This window comes from Quercus lobata, chromosome 4 (assembly GCF_001633185.2).
Source record: "Quercus lobata isolate SW786 chromosome 4, ValleyOak3.0 Primary Assembly, whole genome shotgun sequence".
NCBI lineage: Eukaryota > Viridiplantae > Streptophyta > Magnoliopsida > Fagales > Fagaceae > Quercus > Quercus lobata.
The window spans coordinates 9323660-9347751 of record NC_044907.1 but is presented as its reverse complement, the minus strand read 5'-3'; the positions used below and the strand labels follow the sequence as shown (position 1 = coordinate 9347751).

The window sequence follows — 24092 nt, the reverse complement described above, 5'->3', positions numbered from 1 at the left end:
TGATACTGAATGTCCCTTACTGGTACCATTTTTGTAAGCTATGAAATTATATATATATATATATATATATAATTATTATAGGTATCCCGCCCTATGGCGTAACGTATCTTCACACTAGAAAATCACCAACTCACACAAAGCAAAGCAAAGTCAGAGCTTTTCCCACTTCTTCACACACAACTTCAGAGAGAGAGAGAGAGAGAGAATGAGTAGAGAGGAGAAGGTGGTGTGCGTGACTGGAGCTTCGGGATACATAGCTTCATGGCTTGTGAAGCTCCTACTCCAACGTGGGCATACTGTGAAAGCTATAGTTCGTGACACAAGTCAGTGTTCTCTCTCTCTAAATTATATCAACCTGTTAGAGCATCCACACTAGATGTCATAAATGTGCCAAATGCCAAATATTTGGCACATTTACCACACCAACCACCAAAAACCATCTTTATCAGATATTCCAAATGCCATAATTTTTACAACATATAAACAGTGCCGTTGTATATTTGCCACTGTACGGACAAAAATGGTATACTGAATAATATTTTTTTATTATCTTCTCTCTCTCCTCTCTCTTCAGTTTATTATTTTCTCTTCTCTCTTACCAATTCTCTTCTCTCTCACCTCTGTCATCGCCGATCGTCATCGCCCATCCTTCATCGCCAATCCATCATCACTGATCGTCATCTCCGATCCTTCATCACTGATCGTCATCGTCGATCCATCATCGCCGATCGTCATCGTCGATCCATCATCACCGATCGTCATCGTCGATCCATCATCGCCGATCTCTCACTGGTTGCATTTTGCATCATCATCGCCGATCTCTCCGGGCATCATCATCGTCATCGCCGATCAGAATCAACGTGGGCATCGACGTTGAGGTGAGATCGGTGTGTTCGTCACGATCGTGGGCATCGACGCTTAGATCTTGATTGTGGGCATCGACGTTGAGGTGAGGTGAGATCTTGATCGTGGGTCGTCGGTGCTAGTGGGTTTGAGTTAATCGGAGTGTTTTCTGGGTTTGGTTTGAGTTGATCGGGGTGTTTTCTGGGTTTGAGTTGATCAGAGTGCTAGTTTATCGGAGTTGATCAGAGTGCTAGTGGTTTGAGTTGATCTGTTTTTTGTTTTGCAATGGATTGTAGCTGCCACGGTGGTGGCGGCGGCGGCAGCAGTGTTGTGGTTGTTATTTACTGTGTTAGATATATTACTTTAATGTGTAGAAAATATTATTTTAATATATAGAATTGAATGATAAAATATCTGATAAATGCGATGTTGTAAAATGATGTGGTAAAATAATAAAGTAGGTCTTTAGTGTGGCAAAATAGCATTTTTTTTTTTTACAACATCTGCTGTGGATGCTCTTACTATGTATTGTGTCTTCATTTTAAATCCATTCTTTCAAATTTTATTTGTTTAGATTCAGTCATGATTTTATTTATTTGGATTGAATTTGTAAAATATAATCTTTACCATGAAATGGACGAAATGGTCTATGTACATACTATTGGTGCAAACACAATAATAATGAAAATAACACAAAAGAGAAATTAAATAATATTTCTAAGTATTATTAATTTAAACAGAAATTACACAACACTATTTGAACTGAGGTGCACTCTCTTTAAGGAAATTCAAGCCTTTGGTTGGCTAAACTTTGTAACCAATGCAGACCTTTTCTGACTTGTCTCCCCCTTGTGCAGATATCTAGCCCAATATCTGAGTCAATTCGTATTAGCCTATTAATTACCACAATTAAAAAGAATAAAATAATATTTCTTATTTTCAAATGTGAGATTAAATATTTTCACTAACTACTTATCTTCCATATTCATTTCCACATCTTTACATTTATGGTATAATATTTATTCATTTTAATTAATTAATATCAAAATGCTCCAACATATACCTATCAATATGGTTATGTTGTAGCTGACTTTAGGAGAATGGAAAATTGTATGTAGTTTGGTTCTTACTTCTTAGCATGAACCCAACTAGGCTTTGGATTGACTCATCCCCAACATGAAATTGATGTATGGAATACTATTTAAGAAAAGACCGAATTGACTTATACACAATAGATTGATTTACAGATTGTGGTAAATGACCCCACCCACTTCATTTGTTGATCAAAAGTGAGTAATTTTTTCTACAAAGATCCACCGAAAAATTTTACAATGGAAGTTTTTACTACCTTCGACATGAACTATTTCAAAAACCTGTAAATTGCTTATCATGTGACCATCGAGACTCTGTGCACATGAAGTACCCAAAAGTGGTGGCACATAATGTGATGTCCCAATTTGATTGATTGTGTGATGTGTGTAGGTGTGTGATAAGTCCCACATTGGGTATTTACTAGGTAAATCTGAGCTTTATTAATAACTACAAGGAACCTCAATTGTGACTAGTTCTTTTGAGATATAGCGTAAATGTGGCCTAGCACTTTTCCTTGGGTCGTTACACATAAACTACGAATTGTCATCCCAAATGATAGGATATAGACAGTTTATGGACATAATTTTTGCCACAATTCAGATGTGAGATTAACTATAAGTGGCTGAGAAAAAGTAGTGGATCCATGTGAAATGATTGTTTATCACTCACAATTGGCCACGTCCAAGTTGCAGTAAGTTATGTCACAAATAGAATAATTGATACAGGATCTAATAGTAGATTTACAAACTCTAAATAATATTGCATATGTAGTGCATTGTTATTCTTTACTTATTTCTTATTTTGGGTAAACTACATATTTGTCCCTATTCTTTACATCATATTTCAATTTGGTCCTTAACCTTTCAATTACTTTAATTTAGTCCCTAACGTTTCAATGCCGTGTCCATTTAGTCCTTACCATTATCTCTTGGATGGAAATTGTTGATATAACAAATGACCTAAATAAAAAATAAAAAAAATCATTTTTTTGCCACATAAATAGACACATGTACTGCCACATTAGTTTTTTAAAAAAACCAGACCAAATATATATATATATATATATGTATATATATATTTTTGTTCAATTAGAAAATTTGCTAATTTTATTAAACACGGTAGACCCAAATTAAATCTAAAACACATATCTCCCTAAAATCCAAAATCCCTAATGGTGTGGATGGTGGTGCCTTCTCCTTCTAGAGGCGCCTTCTTCTTCCAGCGGCGATCTTCTAGTAGCGCCTTCAAATGAACAGCCACAAAAAACCCACAAGAACAGACACAAGCATACAAGAACAACCATAAACAATCTGAGCTCCAAACAAAAGTATTATATGAAATCATCATCTAAAACGTATGATTGATGATAGATTGAGAACAAGTCACCAGTAGCAAAAATATCGAGGCAAGTCCTAATTTTGAAAATTTTCCAGGGCGACTATTCACATCAAAACATTTGTCAAGGAGCCTTCTAAGTTCAGAGCCAAAATACCCCAAGGTGTCTCTCAGCTTCTAAGTTCAAAGCCAAAAAACCCAAGTTAGCCGAGATAGTTAGGGCTCAGTAGTGTAAAATTGAACTTTTAGATATATTTCCTGTTTTGAAAACTTGACAGACTAAGTTGTACATAATTTTTAGGAAGAAAATTGAACTTTGAGCTATATTTTATGGATTAAAATAATATTTTGGACCCTTTTTGTTTCGCCCATACACATCTATGTATTAAGTTTAAGCCACATTACAAGAAAAGGAACCATAAGATCCCCACTGAAATTAGTCACCAGCCACCAATTGTATTTCTGTTGAGGCCAAGTGATGAGCATACGTGAGAGAGGGATTTTTTTTCCCCCCTCTAAGCCTAGTCTCCGTGAGAACTACAATTTATTTATTTGTTTATTTTTAAATATTTTAATAAGATGTGGCTATACAATTGGTAATTGATTTGGTAGGTAAATTAATTCTTTATTATTCTATTTGACATATTAGATTTTTTTCATCCAAGAGATATTAACACGATACTGAAATGTTAGAGACTAAATTGACTCAATTGAGAGGTTATGGACTAAATTAAAATATGGTGTAAAAGATAGAGACCAAATACGTAATTTACCATTTTATTTTTTATCAGCAAAATATATTATTAACAAGTAACAAAGTACAAAACCACACAGCTAAAGATTTCTAATCACCCCTTTCATAGCCTCAGGCTAACTTAAATCTTTACAAAAACACACACAAATATCAATGAGAGAGTACTACCCCACTCCGCCAACAGCAAAAACACTCAAGTTCTGTAACATAAGAAAATAGAACTTCTTCAAAACAAATCAATGATTAATTCCCTGCTTAAGCTTTTTTATTAAAAACTTTTGCTAAAATACCCCATCCCAAGGAAAAGCCTCTGTTTAAGGCATAGTTTTAAAATTCCCTATAGCAGGCACATAGTGCTTTTAACTTCCCATTTTTTTCCTCACCTTTATTTTTCATGCAGTGTTTGCTACTAATAATTTAGCCTTCCAATTGAAATTTATGCATTTATATTCCATAGATGATCCCAAGAAAACAGAGCATTTACTTTCACTTGATGGAGCTAAAGAAAGACTTCAGTTATTCAAAGTGGATTTACTAAAAGAAGGATCTTTTGATTCTGCAGTTGATGGATGCCAAGGTGTTTTTCACACTGCATCCCCTGTTATTCTCACAGCCAATGACCTAAAGGTTCATCCCATATTATTATTTATTGCCTTTGTGTAATATATAATCAATATAGTGTGATCATTTTTCTGTCAATATGGTGAATCCCTACTTTGTTTTAAATGATTTATAACAACTTTAAGGATCTCATACCAGCTTGCCAGTTTTAGCAACATTTGATTCTTGCTTTAAGCATGTGTCTTGGCCAATTCAATCCTCTTACATGTTCAATATGTTAATTCAACATAGTGAAATGTGGAAAATTGGGTAACAAAAACTTAAAACATTTTAGAGAAGCATTCTCAAGCCTTAATCCAGAAGTAGAGAGGACATTGAAGAGAATTGTTTTCAGTGTAGAGTTCTCAAGCGCAGGTTCAGCCTTTTTTCTTCTTCTTTTTTTCTTTTTGTCAACGTTACATCTTCTAGAGGACAAATCCAATTGTAAGAAGGATACATAAGTCAATGCCTTCCCAAAAAACAATCAATTTTTATTCTCATTGTAGCTCAAAGAAACTGGATGTTTCATGCATTCAACATTATTTTCTGCAATTGCATCTGTTTTCCCACATTTTTGCAACAGGTAACTGTTGAAAGTACTTTCTATTAGGTTTAAAGTAATGTAATTTCAAGAAATCATTCACAAAGACATCGAAGAAATTCTACTACGTGGTACATGATAAATATATTCATTTTGTCCAATACTATTATACTTTTGATAGCTTAGTTTCATAAATTTATTCTTATGGAACCTGTTGGGCTTTATGGAGCCTAGTTTTGTTTGATTTGGTTTGATGACCCAATCTGACCTGAATAATATTCCGTGGTTTTTAATAGGAGATTTATTGAGGCTTAGTCCATGAAGTGGAGGCTTGGGCCGATTAGCCCATTGTGAAACCGACTTTGGTGATTAGGGTTTTATAGGGTTGTTGCCGTGTTTTTAAGTAGTGAAAAATATTGTAGCCGCATCTTGTATTTTCTTTTTTTCCTGATAATAGTGAAATCTCTGCAACTCTGTGGACGTAGGCAAATTGCCGAACTACGTAAATATTGTCTTGTGTGTTTGATTATTTTCTTTGGCGTGTGTTTTCTCTATTTTTTGTTTCTCACAGGTTGGGATTTAGGTTAAATTCCCTACAAAACCTACTTTCACATTTCTTATATTTCAATCATAGATAATTGATCCAGCAGTGAAGGGCACACTTAACGTTCTTCAATCATGTGCAAAAGTTCCTTCTATTAAGAGAGTGATTGTAACATCTTCCATGGCTTTAGTTATGTTCAACAAAAAACCCCTGACTCCTGATGTGGCTATCAATGAGACTTGGTTTTTGGATCCAGTTGCTTGTGAGGAGTTGAAGGTGTGTGTATTGCAGTGGTTATTATATCATTTTAAGTTTTTAACTGTATCTTTAGTAGGACTATTAAAATATAGCATTTCTTAAAATACATTTAATGAAAGATCTAAGGTAATGTTTTGATGATGTTACTAGAAAGTAGAAACATAGAGATATAATATTTTGACTTTATGTATCTAGTTCTATAAGTATAGTTGTTTTATGGGAAACATTAGAGATAATATCATCACAAGGTTTGTTAACTTGCTTTCTCAGTGAGCATATCCATGTCAGTGTCTAGGCTCTTTTTACTATTTCTTGTAATCATATTTTTCTCAATATTTTTTAATGTAATTAAAGCACCAAGTAATTATTTTTGTGTTCTAGAATCAGATATATGTTGAATTTATAGGTTTCAATGTTTCCAAACCTAAATTATATAGATTCCGATGCTGCTCTTAATCAAATCAGAGACATACTACATTTCATTCGTTTCTGACCAAGAAAGGTTCCCATTTAATAGTTTTGGGTTTTCTCAACAATGGTATATGCTTGCAATGACCTTGGCTAAGGATGCTGCTTGGACATCTGCTAAAGAAAATGGCATTGACTTGGCAACAATAAATCCAGGCTTTGTAATTGGTACTGTAACATCCTGTGAGTTAAAAAAAAAAAAAAAAAAAAAGGAAGGTAAGTCAAAATTTTTGTGGACCAAATGTGCCCCCCACCTAACCCCACTACCCATCACACAATCCACTCCCTCTTTTCTCTCTTTGGCCGGTCACTCCCACTCTTGTTCTCCTTTTCTTTTTCTTTTTCAGTCAACACAACACACATACACACACTCCTCTCCCTCACCCTCCCACCGGTACATTCCTCATCATCACCCCTACCATTTTTTCCAGCAAAATCACTAGAAAATCCTCAAGAACATCACATCTTCACACAAGTTAATTGAGGTAGAATTTTTAATCTCTTTTGATGAGTATTATGTTCTTGTTTGTGGTTATTTTACCCAAGCTTTAATATTGATTTTCATGTGATTTAAGAGCTTTGGAAATGATATTCATGTGTTATACATATGGGTTTTAGTCTTGGTGGATGTATTTGATGAGTGTGTTCATGATTTTTACAATGTTGGGTATCTAAGGCTTGTTATGGTGAAAATTTAGGGGTTTTGAGGTATATTTTGTGAAATAAATTGTGAATATAATTTTATGGTTTATTTGGAGCTAGTTTAAGATCTAAATTGTTTGTTTGAAAGGATATTGTGATTTTGGTGTCATGGGTCTCTTGATGATGTTGTGAAAACCATGTGGAAACTATTTATAAATTATTGAGGTTTTGATGTTAGAAATAATACCTTGTATGATTCATAAGTATAATGGGAGTCTATGTCTTGTAAAGTAATTGGTTGAGAAACTTTGGAGATGGAAAATATTATTTGTGAGGCTAAATCTAGGCTTGCCTAATTTAGTGCTTATTTGGCAATTCCTAATATGTAGCTAGATACAATTTCAAGCTTTGTGCTCATTCTGATAGATTTGCTTGATATTGTTTAGGTTCTAGCTAATCTCCCCTTGGAGCTTGGAGAATTAGGATTTTGCGGTTGCTAGGTAAGTAGCTTTTTAATGGGTATTTTTGAAAAATAACCATATCTTATAAATATTGTTTTTGAGTCAAACACATTTTGGAAAATTAATGGTGGAACTATGTTTTTCTAAAAGGTGTTGTGTTATGACCCTACTATATATATGATTATATATGAAAATGCATATTCTTATTGCATATGGGGGATTTGCATGATTTGTTAGCAAAGAAAAGACTAGCATCTTTGATTAAATTCTAGAAAATGCGTATTATGGATTTATTGCATTATTTGCAAAAATATAAAAATGCTTTATCTTGGCCTATGTTATTTGGGAAGTTAATACAAAATCTCTTTGGCAAGAAATAAGTTGAAGGCATTGAGAACCTTGTGAATATCTTGGGCATTCAAATGTTTTATGAAACTACTTAGAAGTGAAATTATGTATTTTGAATTAAAGTTATGTGAGCTCTTTATGTTCTACCCTTGTGCTGTGACATGTGATTACTCGGTGATTACCTAGCTAGACACTATAGTCTGTGTGACATTAGTATCTTAGCACCCGTCTTTGTGATGGTTATTAGTTCCGGCTTTGTGTCGGCGATGAGTTCCGGCTTTGTGTCGGCAGTTTAGTTCCGGCTTTGTGTCGGCAATGAGTTCCGGCTTTGTGTCGGCGATTATCATGTGGCCTTGGGTTAGATTTTCTGGTTTGGAACGGTGTTGTTATTGCTCACAATATAGTAAGTAGTTTCATGTTGAGATATTTTGAGGAATATATAGTATGTAATCTCATGAGAACATTTTGAGAAGCTTTGTGCTGTGTCAATTTATTCATTCTTGTCATATTATTTTTGGGAAATGGTTTTGTAGAAACTATTTGGAAACTCCCGAATTAAAAGCATGATTTGTAAATTGTTACCATCATGAAACTTGCATTTCCCCCACCCCCTTTAATTATGCTAATTACTGGGCTTTGTCTCATTCCATTATTTTTATAACTTTTCAGAGTAGGCAACAATCTTTTGAGACAGCTTTTTGGTGGCTAATAGTAGTTAGACTAACTACTGATGGAGGCTGAATTTTTGTGTAATGGATATATTAGATGGTGTACATTTTAGTCTAGGCTTGACTCATTCTTTTATATATTATAGTGGTTATGACTGTATTTCCACTGTTGGGACAAGCTATTGTTATGTAATTGTTGTATTCAGACCTCTATTCTTTTGTGGCTTATGGTCTTTGTAATTAATGCTTAGAGCTCTGACTTACTCTGAAAGTATATTCTATGGGATGATTATGATAATTCTTGTTGTTGGCACTTGATAATAATTATGTGGATTGAATTGTCAAAAAGGAAAAATTTACAGGTACTTTAGACGTCTCTCTCATGTTTTGGACCCTTTGGGGTTTGGGGTGTGACAGGTACGGCCAACTCTTACTCCTAGTATTGAGGCGTTTCTAGCGATCATAAATGGTACTCTATTGCAACTAGGGGTGGCAATTTTTATCCATATACATGAACCCACCCATTACCCATCTGATTTGGATAAGTCTTAACTTAACCCATTTGAGTATTTGGGTTAAATGGATAAAAATTCATTTGGTTATTTAATTAGATGGGTTTAAATGGATAAACCCACTAATGCCCACTAAACCCATCTAAAATTTAAAATTAAATAAACCCACTAATAACCATAGAAACCTTCTAAATTCTAAAACTTAAATAAACAGACCTCAGTCTTACTTTCCCTCAGATTTTCTCAATAACCAAACACTTTCCCAAACACTTTAACCGCTAGATTTCTAAGCTCAAACAATTTCCCTCAAATTTTCTCAGTAATCAAACAAAAGGCAATTCTAGAAAGAGAACAGGGATGGAATCAAAGTTCACCATTCCACTCTTTTCCTTGTCATTCAATTTCCCAAAGATACGTTAGTGCCCTAACCCCAAACAAACTCGCGTTCAAACACAAAGAAAAGATAACACCACTGAGTCAATGCCTCTCAAGTCAACTCTTGACTCGCAATTTGCAACTAATGAGGACTACATGTATTGTGTTTCTTTCTACATAAATTCTAAATATTCAAGTCTGATTAGCATTTCATATGAAAAGTTAAAGCCATAACTGGTTTAGTGGATGAATCATGATAGGTTTATATAGGCCTATTCCAATAAATTGTGAGCGCTACCACTCTTTAGAATACTATGAGCATGAATCTAACCTTAGAATTTACTAGTTATGTTTTGTGATAAGTGACTATTTTATGAGACTTACTCCTTTGGAAATTCCTTGTTCTCTTGCACACAAGGCTTTACTTAATTCTAGTCCTCTTAACATGGAATGTAAAAATTTCTCTGTTATTTAGAGTTCATTGGAAAACAAGGAGGTTTTAAACTTGACCCTGATCTGCAAGTGCCAACCCCTCTAATGCCACCTGAAATGTATAGGTTGTGGTTCAACCTATATTCCGTGTATAAGAATCTTCCATCTCAATATACACAGCTTGGGAATATGCTTTATAAGTTATATTTATCTTGTACAATTTGAAGACGATAATCAGCATCTACTGAAAGCTGGGTATACTTGCTATAGAAGGTGAACTATTTCAACAATGATCTCCAACCATATATATATATATATTTTTTTTTTGATAAAATGGTCAACTGATCAAAATGGAAATTGTGTATTTAACTATATTGGCCTTTTGAAACTTACTCTCTCTAGCTACATCATCCATATAATGCTATTGATTAACTTGTTCTCTCTTTCCTATGTGTAGGAACCCAAGTTGTCTCTAATGGAATATATATGTTTGTTGATGTTAGAGATGTTGCAAATGCACATATTTAGGCATTTGAGATTCCTGCTGCTAGTGGGAGATATTGTTTAGTTGGAGGAGTTACACAACATTCCAAAATTTTTAATATATTTCACAAATTTCACCCTAATTTGCGCCTACCTGAAAAGTGAGTTATTTATTTGCATGATAGTAAACATTATTGCCATTATTGCCATTTTTGTAACTAACAAAGTATGACTCACTTGGAATAAATGCTTTGTTTAACTGAACGATCAGTTTAATTAAGAATTTTCTTTTAATAATAATAATAATAATAATAATAATTTGCTTTTATCACCGAAAGCAATTGTTTTGACACATAAAAACAAGTTGAAGAGGAGTCAGTTGTATTTTCCATTTTTGAAGAAGAGTCAAATGTATTTTTCATTTTTGGCAGAAGTGAAGATGACAAGCCTTTGCAACCAATATACAAGATATCCCAGGACAAGACCAAAAGTTTGGGTATTAGCTTCATGCCTGTGGAAGTGAGTGTTTCGGACACTGTTGAAAGCTTTAAGGAGATTGACATCCTCATTGTCTGAATTATGTTATTAAAAGGGAAGTGATTCAAATAAGTACAAATAATTTGTGTATTACCCATCCTGGCTAATGTTTGCTGGACTTGAAGGTTCTCATTGTGTTAAGATATATAAATTGCAATGCTTTTGGAAATAGCTTAGCTGCAAAACTTCTAAATCAAGTTTCACTCAATCAGAAATGAGATATTGAATTTAAAGTCCAAGTTTTCTGGAGACATTGAGCTAAAAACTCAAGTCCTCTGGGAAATGTCTTGAATATATGGATAGTGTCAGTCTAACTAGTGCTTTTTCAAATTGCTCACTTCCCTGGTAGGGTAAGATTTTTGACTTCAAAACTTCAAAGGGTTGGATGTGATTTGCAAAAGTTCTCATACATTCCCAATCCTCCAGTAACTTTTTCTATCATATTATTGAATCTTCTACCACCAATTTCTGCCAAAGAATGGTCATGACTCAGTACACTTGTAGATCATATAATACAATTTCTCTACAAAAATGCACACATTCGTGAATATAAATATATTGTGATGCAAAGCTGCAGTTTAAAGAGCCTAAATTGGTTCTTTGTGGTATTAGAATTGATTTTGAAGTTCTGTTTTGAAAATGGTATCCAACTGTCTAGTAAGTTGTGGAGTATATGAGAAATGACTTTGAAACTTGTGTCCTAGGAATGTCTTTAGCTACTTCATAAGTTGTGTTAGAAACTATCTAGCATTTATTGTGTGTCTATTACAAATCAGATTATGTAATTCCTTATAAGCGTTAAGAAAAATATGATGAAAGTAGGCCATCTTTGACAGAAATTATCAATAACCCTTAATTGCTTCATTTTTTGCCTTTGAATTTATTTGATCTATGACAACCTAACAATTTTGCTATCTTATCCGAATGCATCATCCAATACCAGAGCTAGTGGGATTTATTAAGATGATTACTGTGGATATGGAATTAAGGGGACCAAAATGAAAAAAAACAAAAACAAAAACAAAATGCACCAAACTTATAGGTGTAAATTGTAATTTAACCCAAAAAAAAAAAAAAGGGTGAATGCCTCACATGAGATAAAATAAAAGAAGAAAATGATGGGAGGTATTCTCTATCTAAATATATTTCCAACACTGAGTAACCCCATAATTGGAGTTGATGGATCTACTTGTTTATCCAATACAACAACCTTCAAGATTTTTTTTTTTTTTTTATAGGTAACAAAAAAAATATTATTAATCAAGAAAAAAGTAGCCAACCCCAGTACATTGGGGATGTACTATGGAGGCAAAAATCAAGAACCAAAATTACAATGATCAAGTAAAGCATGAAGGGAAAAACAAGAAAAAATGCAACAAAACCACACCCCAAACAAGGAGAGTATGCAAGAAAATCAACAACCTTTAAGAATTTTTTAAAAAGAAACAAGGACAAATGCCTCACATGACATAAAATAAAAAAGAAAATGATGGGAGGTATAATCCAAATATATTTCTAGCAATGATTAAGCCCCATAGATTGGAGTTGATGGGCCTACTTGTTTGTCCAATACAACAACCTTTAAGAATTTTTTTAGTACAAGAACTGTGTTTGTCCTTGAAGATGAGTGGCTTTGTCGTATGATTGGGAAGGCATAAGGAGTACCTAAGGGAATTTTATATGTAGATTTTAAATACAGGTCCTCAAAAACTATTATTCTTCATTGCTCTTATTATTGTTTCTTATGGATTGCTTCCAACATTCATAGCATTCACAATATGTACTATAACAATATAATAGAAATCTCTGGCTCAGTTGTTAGATTTATGCCAGTGGACCCTTTTTGATTGATCTTAGTATTGGGGTCTCTCGGATTGTTCTGCACTTACAGATTTTCTTTTGTCTCTTAGAATAGCTTAGTGAGTACTGTTTGTTTTTTGCTTTCTTTTTACTCTTTGTTCGCTATCGTGAACCTTGTATATTTTTCCAACTACTCCATTTTCAATAATATTTTTTCTTACCTATATATATATATATATATAATAAAAACAATATAACAACATGGCAAATCATTAGATAAATGGAACCCAAATCACTTGTCTCCATTTTTGTGAAAACCAATTGGTGACCAAACAGATCATCACCAATAAAAACCAAGACCTAAATGCAAAAACTTATATTGTTGAGAAGCTTTATTGACCAATGACCAATATTTTGAAGCTTTTGAAGCCCAGTGTTTGAGGAAGCCTAGTGTCAAAAGACGCATCACCTTATTGGTAGTCATTTCTCTTTCCTCTTCTTCCACCTCCATTGCTAAGCTTCAAATTACAAGTATGTGTTTGTGTGTTGAATTGAAGGGTTTTTGGGTTTTAAAGTGAAAGAAAGGGTTTTACGGGTTTGTCGTTTAGTGTTTGATTTGCTTGCTGTTTTTGTCATTGTTCACGTCATCTAAGGAATGGAATGAAAACGATAAAGTTGGAAACTTAAAAAAAAAAAAAAAAAAAAAAAATTGGAAAACCAGAATCAAATAATTAAAGGTGGATAATAATTGGTTTCTAAGAATTTTGGACAAAAAATTTATTTAGTTTTGTACAAAAAAATAGTATTTTTTAGAGAATAAAAGAATATAGGAAGTGATAATTGTGCAAATCAACAATAGTATATTAGAACTTAACAATAAATAATTTTTTTTCTTTAAAAAAAAAAGTAATACATGTTGTTTTAGAGAGTTGTAACACTTGGCGTGCTTCTTATGATTTTTATTTATTGTTTATCATGAGACTAATAGGTAATATTAAGCTAACTAGAAGCCACACAAATAAATAATGTTATGTTGTTTCTTTTCAAGCAAAGTAAAATGAATAAATAAATGGGTTTAAAATGAGTTTAGATTCATTAAATAGAACAAGTTTGAGATCTATATTTTTAAATAAATTCGGATTTAGAATAATTACTCTCAATCTACACATGGACCAAACGAGACAAAATAAACTGAACCAAATTAAACCGAAATAGATCAAATGAGACTGAATTATACCGAATTAGTTTATTTCTATTATTATTTTTTATTTAAAAATTAAATTGCACTTAAAAATAGGACATTTTTAAAAATTTACATGACAAAGAAACAAAACAAAATAAACAGAGAATGACTGATATATTTCACCTCCACATTGTAAAAAAAAAAAAAAAGTACAAAATAAACAAAACTACTTCCTCGTTTGGTTCCAAGGTTTTTAAATTTGGACTGAACTGTACAATCTGACCGGATTAACTATGAACCATTCATCAAAATGGTTTTTTAAAGTAACAAAACCGGAAATATTAGTCTTTCTGTGAACCTCTCGAACCGCGGACGAACCGCCCGGTTTTGAAAACCGGTTTGGTTCTACCATTCAATATGGAGTGATTACAGAACTGAGTGTCGTTGACCACAAAACTCAATCCTCTGAAGAACACAATCAAACCAAACCAAACCAAACCCATGTCTAATTCCAACTTCACCTTTCTACTTTTGATTCTCACACTCACACTCACATTGCTACTACGAGGTAATGTGCAAAACAGCAATATAAAAGAATTGTATATAGTTAGTTAGGCAACGTTTGAAACAATAAAGGAAAGTAGCATCTTGAGTTTTAGAAACTCGAGATCCATCTTACAAAAAATCCATATAGATCTCGAGTCTTTAAGACTCGAGTTTTATGCGAAAAATTTCACCTATAGTGGCGTTTCTAAGCCTTTCAGTGACGTTTTAAAGCCCTATAGTGGCGTTTTCCTGGAAAAAAAATTTTCTTAAGTACAGATTAATGGAGTCCTATAGTGGCGTTTTTAAGCCCTATAGTGACGTTTTATAGACCTATAGCGGCGTTTTTATTTAATTTATGAAAATCGAGTCTTTAAAACTCGATTTTTAGCTTAATTTTTTCCCACTTTAGAGTAATCCACTTACAAATCGAGACTTAAAAACTCGATTTTTATCTTGGAACTCGAGTTTTAGACACTCGAGATGCTAGTTTTCAATATTGTTTTGAAATGTGACAATTAACTAAATTTTTTTGTATTTATTGTTATTTAGAAAAAAAATTCTTGCTACTACCGACAGCTTTAACTTTATCACATCCAAAACCAATACAGGCTTTGCTCAATTACTTGGACTCAAAGAGGGCATCTCCTTCTGTTCAAGAAGCTGCAGCCAAAGCTGTTCTCAAGAGATTGCTCCTGAGTGCTATGTACCCAGTTTCCAATTCAAGATTGTCCCTCGTATAATGTTCACACTTTGAATGCTTTATTATTGCTTTGTTTTATCTGCGTGTTCTTCAATTTTGTATTCTTGTATGCTGTACTGTGTTCTTATATACTGCTTTTGGTTCTAAAAGATGAAAGCTTTGCTTAAAACTCTCATGTAAGTTTTGATTGTTGCTTATTTCATCTGGGTGTCCTCAATTTTCTGTGTCTTTGTTTACATGCATTAATGCTTAGAATTGGAAAATCCAGGAAAAGAATAGAAAGTTAAGTAATTTAACTCTCGATGGTTCATTTTTGGTTAAAATGGTCTCCTTCTGTACCTCATTTTTATTTTTATTTTACAAAAATTTTCCTTGCATCCTAGTGCTATGAGAATAGAAAGGGGGATTTTGTTTAATGTTTTTCCCATGACTTTAAAGATAGAAGAAGAAGAAGAAGAAGAAGTACAACCAATTGAAGAAGTCCATTTGGCCTCTTTTGAGGATTTTATCTTCAAGACTTCAACTCTTTTACATTTCTCTATTCGTCCATTTCTAGCAATTTTCATCTTCAAGAATGTTATGGCTGATATCATTAATCCCTCTCATTCCCCCTCCTCTTGGGCTCATTGGATGAACTGATTTGAACTTAAAGTTTTGAACCTTTAAATTTATTGTTTTGTGCATCGGAAGATGTCACCATTGAAAGAGTTATTTTTTAACCCCTTCTAAAGGATAGGTAGGTTTCTGGCTATGAAAGATTCCTGCTGGTTTTTCTTTCAGTCATATCTTCCACTACCCCCTTCTCCCCCAAATGAGAGAAAGCAATATATACATTCTGTGATTATAGATTTTGCATTTCTCATTCAGGATTAAAGGAGCCACAGCTGTAGAAATTGCATCTGGCCTCTATCGGTACTTAAAGTATTGGTGTGGTGCTCATGTTTCATGGGACAAGACTGGTGGAGTTCAGATAGCTTCCATCCCCAAGCCAGGATCACTGCCTCTTGTAAAAGACGATGGGGTGATGATTCAGCGGCCAGTCCCATGGAACTATTACCAGAATGTTGTTACATCTAGTTGTGAGTTTTGAATCTTTGCTTACCTTTTCAGTTCTACCAAAATTTTGGAACTAAATGTGCTATTCTTCAGATTTAAGTGATTGAGAGGACAGGAACTGTAAAATAGATTATATATTAATTAGGAATTCAAGAATTCACCTATTATACACTTTAGTGAATGATATGAAGTGGACTACTTTAGAGAATGATAGTGTACTATTTTGTTACTTCAGCTAATCTTTGTTGTAGTAAATTTGCTGGTGAGCTCTAACTCAAATGTCAATACCTCCTCACACAAGAATGGGTGAAGAGTGAGGTCATGGGTTAAAAAACCCAATGGGTGTGCATGTAATTTACCAATCCAAAAACCAGAGTTTATTGTAGAGAATTCCTTAGGTAATTTCACATTTTTTCTTTGCAGATTCCTATGTTTGGTGGGACTGGGAAAGATGGGAGAAAGAGATAGATTGGATGGCACTTCATGGGGTGAACCTGCCTTTAGCATTTGTTGGCCAAGAAGCCATTTGGCAGAAAGTTTTCACTGTGAATGATTAAATGCATCATTATAGGTGTCAATGGTATTCACCCATTTGTTGTGTGCCACTTTATAAGCCTCCCACTGTGTAGCAACTTGTACAGAGAATTCATATATATTTTATAGCTTGACTGTTAAGAGTTTAAGTTATTTGGGTAAATTACACCAAAATTCCTCGAGGTTTGGGGAAATGTCAGAAACCCTCCCCTATTTTCATAAACAACACTCCACATTTGAGGTTTTGATTTATATAACAAATATCCCCTACGTCCATTTTTGTGTCATTGGATATTGAGTTAAGATACATTTTTTTAAAATTAAATTTTCACCCATAATAACCTTAAAATAAATAAATAAATAAAAATAACTTCAAGGGGCTAAGTGTCAAATTGGCTGCCAAAAAAAGTTTATTTATCCAAAAAAATGATCTTTGTTATGGAAATATGAATATGACATTCAAACCTACAGCATGTCGCAGAAATTTGAAATTCAGAGTGCGTTTGGGAAGCGCGTTTTGCGCTTCCCAGACGCACGTTTACGTTTCAGAATTTTTTTTTTTTTTTTTTTTTTTTTGTCAAGCGTAACTTTTTGACTTTTCTTGTGTGAACAGTGCTTTTATGCACTGTTCATGGGTCCCACAAAATACACTTTTCAGCAACTTTTTCATTAAAAATGGGTCCCACGATATTATTTACATATTTAAAAATTATTTTGCTACAGTATTTTTCAGTTTTCAGTTTCAGTTTTCAGTTTTCAGCTGTATCCAAACGGACCCTCAAACTAGAAGGTTCTACTCCATGAAATTATCACTAAATAACTTTAATGAGTATGCTCCTCTGCTTATATGATGTGGAGAATCACTTTATTATATATATATAGACACACATTGAAGAATATGCGATGTGTATTAGCTTTGAGGATGCCAACGAACTGAGAACTAATTCCATATTCTGTTAAGAATTTTATATTATGAATACAAACCAGTGTGCTTTCTTTTTTATATAAGTGCTGAAGCCTTGTAGATCTGGTCTTGTCTTCTCTTTAAGCTTTTGAGATAAAAGAGGCAGTGTCTCTATTTGTAAAAGATGAATTAATTACTTCTATTTTTCAATTTTTTAATATCATGAGTTGTTATATTGACTGGTATTTGTTCCTTCCATATATGTTAAGTTTGACTTCTACTTCTGATTTTTGCCATGTGACTTGTATTTTTTATTGTAGGATTTTAATATTAGCAAGGATGATTTGAATGATTTCTTTGGTGGACCTGCTTTCCTTGCTTGGGCTCGCATGGGAAATTTACATGGGTGGGTTTGCATGATATCTTTTGTTTCTCTAGTGGTGTTTCCTTAGCAAGTACTTGAACTGTGGATGAGAGGATGATGTTGGGTCAACAATCCTGTATTACATTTTAAACATTTATGTCAATCATTTGGATACCATCCTCTAGAATCATGCTTATGGGAGATTAATCAGGATATTTAATTAATCGTTAGTTTTAACACATACATATAGACATACTGACATATATGGGTGTGCATTTTTAATCATCTGTGAAAAACCTCTGAAAGATGTTGATAAATGGTTTAAAAAAAAAAATGTGGAGAATTGTTGTTGGGGTTCTGGTTATATCATAACCATATCTCACTTAAAACCTTGCATACAATTCTTCTGATTGGTCTTCCACCCATGCTCATGGTCCTCTTATACAGGTGGCTGTGTAGCTGTGACATGGGTTTATGATTAGTGCAGCAGTCCAATTTATTATTAAGTGATACATTTGGGCCAACTTGAAATTAATTGTACCTGTTTCAAATTTTACACAATGTTATTTTCACTTATGAATGATATATTCTGTGGATGAGAAGTATATAGATCTGTCATGAATCTTGGGATAGTATCGCAAATTTGAAAATTTGAATTCTACTCAGTTGGATGCCGTATATGAGTATCAATGATGATGTTGTCATTTGAAGTTTGACAATAAGACTGCCAGCTGGTGACTGACAGTAAATCATATGTCACGTGACTTTTGTTCATAAGTTTGCCATATTGAGATGGCACTACATGTGACTCCGGTAAGGGATCCCCACTGTGTGATGAGTGGAGCCTAATAACATGTAGCTAGGTGTGGTTGCCTAGTTGAGTGATGGTTACAATTCTTGTCCAACAAAGGTACAAAGCATCAGATTCTGTATTGGAAACATGCAGTGTTTATTTGAAGTCCCTTAAAGAAGGATGATTAATTGTTATACTCTCAGCTCTCAACCAAATAAGAGAGACCATTATTGCTCCTATTTTTTTGTGATTGTTTTTAGAGGTGTAAATTTTTATGCATGTAACTTACGAAGTCACATGTTTTGAGATTATGCATGTACATGAGATTCGCAAAATGCATTTTAACATCTTTTGCTGGACAGGCTGGATGTTATGCTGCTTGTTGTCTTTATCATCTTCCTTAAGTTTATAAAATCTAATATTTATTCTATCACATGTGGGGTGGACCCTTAACTCAAAATTGGTTAGATCAGCAATTAGCTCTACAGAAACGGATATTATCTCGGATGCTAGAGCTAGGAATGACGCCTGGTATTGTTACCATAAATGAATTCCACAGCAACTTTGCCTGACTAAAATTTTTTGGGAGATGTTTTTTAGTTCTTGATTCTCAATTAGATAAAAAGGTTTTTTTGAAGTGACAAATTATTCATTCTCAATGTGATGATGTAGCTAATCAAATGTAATGTCTCTTTGTTTCAGTGCTGCCATCATTCTCTGGGAACATTCCAGCAGCCTTGAAGAAGATATCTCCTTCAGCAAACATAACTAAACTTGGAAACTGGTAATTCATATTTCTTGTTCTTTGATATGCGTTGTATGACTTGTGGTCTATGAATTCCAATTGTCTGAAGTATTTTATATTAGACAACATGAATTAGACAAATCATATTCGGGGTTCCTGAATATCTTCCATCTGATTTGGAGTCTGTTGTGTGAAAATGTCATACTATTCAATATGTTGAGGTTTTCCATCTTTTGTCATTAGGAACTCTGTTGATGCTAAGTGTCGTTGGAGCTGTACTTACCTTCTGGATCCCTCTGGTCCTTTATTTGTTGAGATTGGGGAGGCTTTCATTAGGCGACAAGTTAAAGGTGCTCCATTTTTCTGTAGATTGTTTACTTGGAATAGCACTATTCTTCGCATTGTAGCATTAACAAATTTTTCCACATATATGCGTGTCCTTTAATCACTTCATTTTAGTCCTTCATGACTGCAATGGAAAAATGATTTTAGACATAAAACTCGAATCATTTGATAGAAGATGATTTTAATCATAATTTATTCACTTTTTAAAAAAAGGGTTGTACCTTGAGCACAAAGCTCCCACTAGAGGTCATGGTAAGCAGTCTTACCTTGGCCATTTTTCTTTTTTTGGAGAGAATGTATTCATAGTCTATGAGTTTCAAATTCAGTTCAATTTCTAGTCTTCTTGGTGACTTAGTGGACCATCAGTTGATTCACTTTTTTGCTGCCAAGTAGCACATGAATGGGTTTGCATAGCATAAAACTTGAATAATTTGATAGAAGATGATTTTAATCAGAATTTATTCACTTTTTTTAAAAAAAGGTTGTACCTTGTGTACAAAGCTCCCACTAGAGGTCATGGTAGGCAGTCTTACCCTGGCCATTTTTCTTTTTTTGGAGAGAATGTATTCATAGTCTATGAGTTTCAAATTCAGTTCAATTTCTAGTCTTCTTGGTGACTTAGTGGACCATCAGTTGATTCACTTTTTTGCTGCCAAGTAGCACATGAATGGGTTTGCATAGCATAAAACTTGAATAATTTGATAGAAGATGATTTTAATCAGAATTTATTCACTTTTTTTAAAAAAAGGTTGTACCTTGTGTACAAAGCTCCCACTAGAGGTCATGGTAGGCAGTCTTACCCTGGCCATTTTTCTTTTTTTGGAGAGAATGTATTCATAGTCTATGAGTTTCAAATTCAGTTCAATTTCTAGTCTTCTTGGTGACTTAGTGGACCATCAGTTGATTCACTTTTTTGCTGCCAAGTAGCACATGAACGGGTTTGCAATGGATAATATGAATCTCAAAAAGTTTCAGATTAAATGGAGTAAGGGAAATTTGGTCTTGTCAGCCAATTGACTAAAAGTTCAAAAGACAATGTTAATACTTTCAGCATTACTGTTTTACTTTGTTTGAAAACATAGACCCAAGTAGCAAAAGACAAAGCTTTTGATGCTTCCTTATTAGCAATGATAGATTCAAAGTACAAAGTACAGGATGAGCTTCACCATGTAAGCTTTAGATATCCAACTAGGCTGGATATTCAGGTCTTCCAAGGCCTCAGCTTTGCCATTCATTTTGGCAAAGTTAAATTTTATTTTCAAATTGTGTTTTACTACCTTTTTACTTCTATACAGCTTGAGCACCAAAGCTTTGCTGGATTTTTTTTTTTTAAATGATCAAGTCATAATTGAAAAAAAAAAAAGAAAGATTCATCAAGTCATAATTGTATTGTTGTCACTCTCTTCCTTCAATAAGTCACAATTGTTGGAAACAGTGGAAATAGGGAATGCATAGTGACTGCAATATTTCAAAGATCTTTTAATCCTAAATCAGGTCACCTGATGGAATTGAAAATTGTAAGGTTAAATTGAAGTGGATGAGTTGGTAGATTGGTCTTGTCAGTCAAAAATCATTTTTGTTCAATGAGGCATCCATGCCAACACTGCATATGAGAGAAGGAAATGCAAACGAGGTGGAAAGCAAAGTTGCATCAAAGTTACAAGCGCGCAAAGGTTTGTTAGTAGCTTCCGACAGGTTAGTACAGTAAAATATTTTGCTAAACTCATCATTTGATAGTTCTTAATGATCCAAGTTATTAAGTCAATTGAGCTACTTTAGAGTAAAATAACATTAAATAGCTTTCAATGGATAAAGCAAAAGTAGAAGTATTATTACTTCAATCTTTTTCCTCTTTACAATTGATAAATGTAGGATTATAATTTTTTTTTTCTTTTTTTGGAGTTTAGCATTTGCTTGTGACTCTTACAGATTCATTGGACCATACTGCTTCATTTAGTTTCTGTCAAATAAAATGCAAGACTATCATATCATGGTAATACTATGACAATTCCAATTATCCACCAGGTAGACGAAACGGGTAGCCACCAGTTGTCAAAGATACTGCTTTAAATAAGGCTACAAATACACTCAAAGCTGAACCTAAACGAATAATTCAAGATGCACTAAACCAAGTGATGGTGAAACAGGCTACTACTGTCATGGCCTGTCCATTATCTGAAGGTGATCAAAATTAAATTATCAGAGAGAAAGGAGAGCTGGAGATTTTGATTGTGAATTTGCCACCTTGACAAACTGAGAAGGGCCAGCATTTTCTGCTGCAGAGTTGCAAATAATAATAAGGTAGAAATTAATTAGAAATAACTCTATCAAGTACTTTTTAAATGATTGATCCTATGTAACATGCAACTTGTCTCATGGTTGAATTTCAGGTCCAGGCATTTCACAAACATTGAGGTCACATGTCAAGCGGATACGAAGTTAATTGCTATCACCCAGTGGTGCAATTGGATGCAGACAAATCTGTTACTAGCTTAATGGAAATTCATCGACTATCAATGTTCTTGCACTTCAATTCTATAAGAGAGGGAAACTATATACCTAGTTATTAATCTAAAAGCTAATGAGGAACAACTTGAGATTAGATCTCAGAGTCTTGCATGTGTTCAACAAAAGAAATAATCCTAGTACACTCTGCAGAGGCACCCTCCCACAACCAAGTGCAAAGCTAAACCTGAAACAATGTCTCAGCCTTTCAGGGGTAACTGTAGGTGTGCCTCGTCTACATAGCATTGTAGTACCATGCTGGCAGAGGAGAGAGGACATTGAAGGAGCAAAATGTTTCGTTCGCATGTAACAATGGCCTTGGCCAATAGAATTTTACCTGATGTGGTATACACTCTTCGCCTTTTCTTTATATAAGAGGAAGGAAAACTTGTATTAAGACATACCTTAAGAAAATAGTGCACAAGAAGACTGGCTTGAGCCCGTGGTTTTTCTCTCTGTGTTCCTTTTCACAGAGAGTTTTCCACGTAAAAAATTGCTGGTTGCTCTCGTTTTCCTTCGTTTTTCATTTATTTTTCATGTTACTTTGCATTCTCCTACAAACCATTGGAATTTGAACATCCAAGACATTGCTATATAATGCTACAAATGCAATCAATCACTCAATTTTAATCACGGTGGTTAAAAATAGTGTTATATAATATAGAAAGGGAAGCTTGAGACTTTGATTATGCTACAAAATAGTATTTCTCTACAGTAGTGGCAAATAATGGTAATGCGATTATTAATTAAATATTTTTTTTTATTTTTTAGATAAGTGATTATTGTACCTAATGTGCAAATTGTCTCATGGTTGTCATTTTGGTCCAGGCATTTTTAGCAAACAATATTTTAGACTTTTAGTCATGTTCAAGAGAGTATCAAATCCACAGTTATGTAGTTTTGATCCTAAGAGCTAGTAGCATAGAGGAGATCTGACAAAATTGCCAACACTAAATTTTGGTCATCAATAAGAGTTGTGATTTACGCTATGTATCATTTTTTACTTCATTTAGGAAGCTTTATTTCCAGTTGGCTTGATTCCAACTTCTAGTTGCCAAAATCAACTTTTTCTCTAAACCATTAAATCCCCAAAAAGGCAAATATTAAATTAAACCCCCAAAATAAATATATCAAATTAAATAAGAAAATTCTCATTGTTTGATCTTTAGTTGATTTAGAGTTTCTTGATATTACAGACAAAAAAAATTAAAAAAGAAAATTCTAACGTTATTTTGAAATATTTGATATGTTGTTAATTTAGAGTTTTTTGATCTTAGTTCAATCGAAAAATTTTACATTTTATTAATTGAACAGTAGCTTCCAAAAGCAATAAAAAATTTGTGTCTCATTTTTATGTTTCACTTTATACACCACTAACCACAATTTGCTACATATAAATATTTTCTTTTTCTTTCATTGTAAGGTGTAATTGGTGGAGTATAAAGTAGATTAGTTTATACTTCTAGTCCTAGCATCTCCTAGTGTTTCTAATAGAGTTGGAGATGAAATTTTTGTCTTTTTCCCTCTAAATAAACAATTTAAGCATTTTGTCATTCTCAAGGAAAATTATTAAATATTTCTAGAATGAATGGTTATTTCATATTCGAAATATGACCAATAATGGATCCAATTCTCACTCTTAAAAAATAAAATAAAATAAAATAATGAATCCAATTTTAGTATTTTTATCTCAACTTGATTTATGGGTGTTATTCTAATAACTT

General features: G+C 33.5%; 1 protein-coding gene and 1 pseudogene across 2 annotated transcripts; both read left to right on the top strand.

The window, feature by feature from the left end:
* The first annotated feature begins 205 nt into the window (after positions 1–205).
* LOC115983893 lies at positions 206–10932 on the top strand (annotated as a pseudogene).
* A 4099-nt stretch (positions 10933–15031) lies between these two features.
* Positions 15032–22769, top strand: LOC115987652 (alpha-N-acetylglucosaminidase-like). Of its 2 annotated transcripts, none has more exons than XM_031111243.1 (8): positions 15032–15156; positions 15990–16201; positions 17937–18026; positions 19214–19304; positions 19476–19557; positions 19762–19868; positions 21386–22164; positions 22254–22769. In XM_031111243.1, the coding sequence occupies exons 2-7, from the start codon at positions 16184–16186 to the stop codon at positions 21388–21390; spliced, it is 393 nt and encodes a 130-aa protein (XP_030967103.1). In that variant the 5' UTR covers positions 15032–15156; positions 15990–16183; the 3' UTR covers positions 21391–22164; positions 22254–22769. The 2 variants fall into 2 exon arrangements, with proteins under 2 accessions (XP_030967103.1, XP_030967104.1); XM_031111244.1 differs by lacking the exons at positions 15032–15156; positions 15990–16201 and adding exons at positions 16434–16528; positions 16602–16758.
* Positions 22770–24092: the final 1323 nt, after the last annotated feature.

Excerpts from the sequence above, each read along its gene's own strand:
- LOC115987652 (XM_031111243.1), top strand. Across the intron at positions 19,305-19,475 it reads AGAGCTAGGAATGACGCCTG|TGCTGCCATCATTCTCTGGG; the intron begins GTATTGTTACCA and ends TCTTTGTTTCAG. Across the intron at positions 19,558-19,761 it reads ATAACTAAACTTGGAAACTG|GAACTCTGTTGATGCTAAGT; the intron begins GTAATTCATATT and ends TTTTGTCATTAG.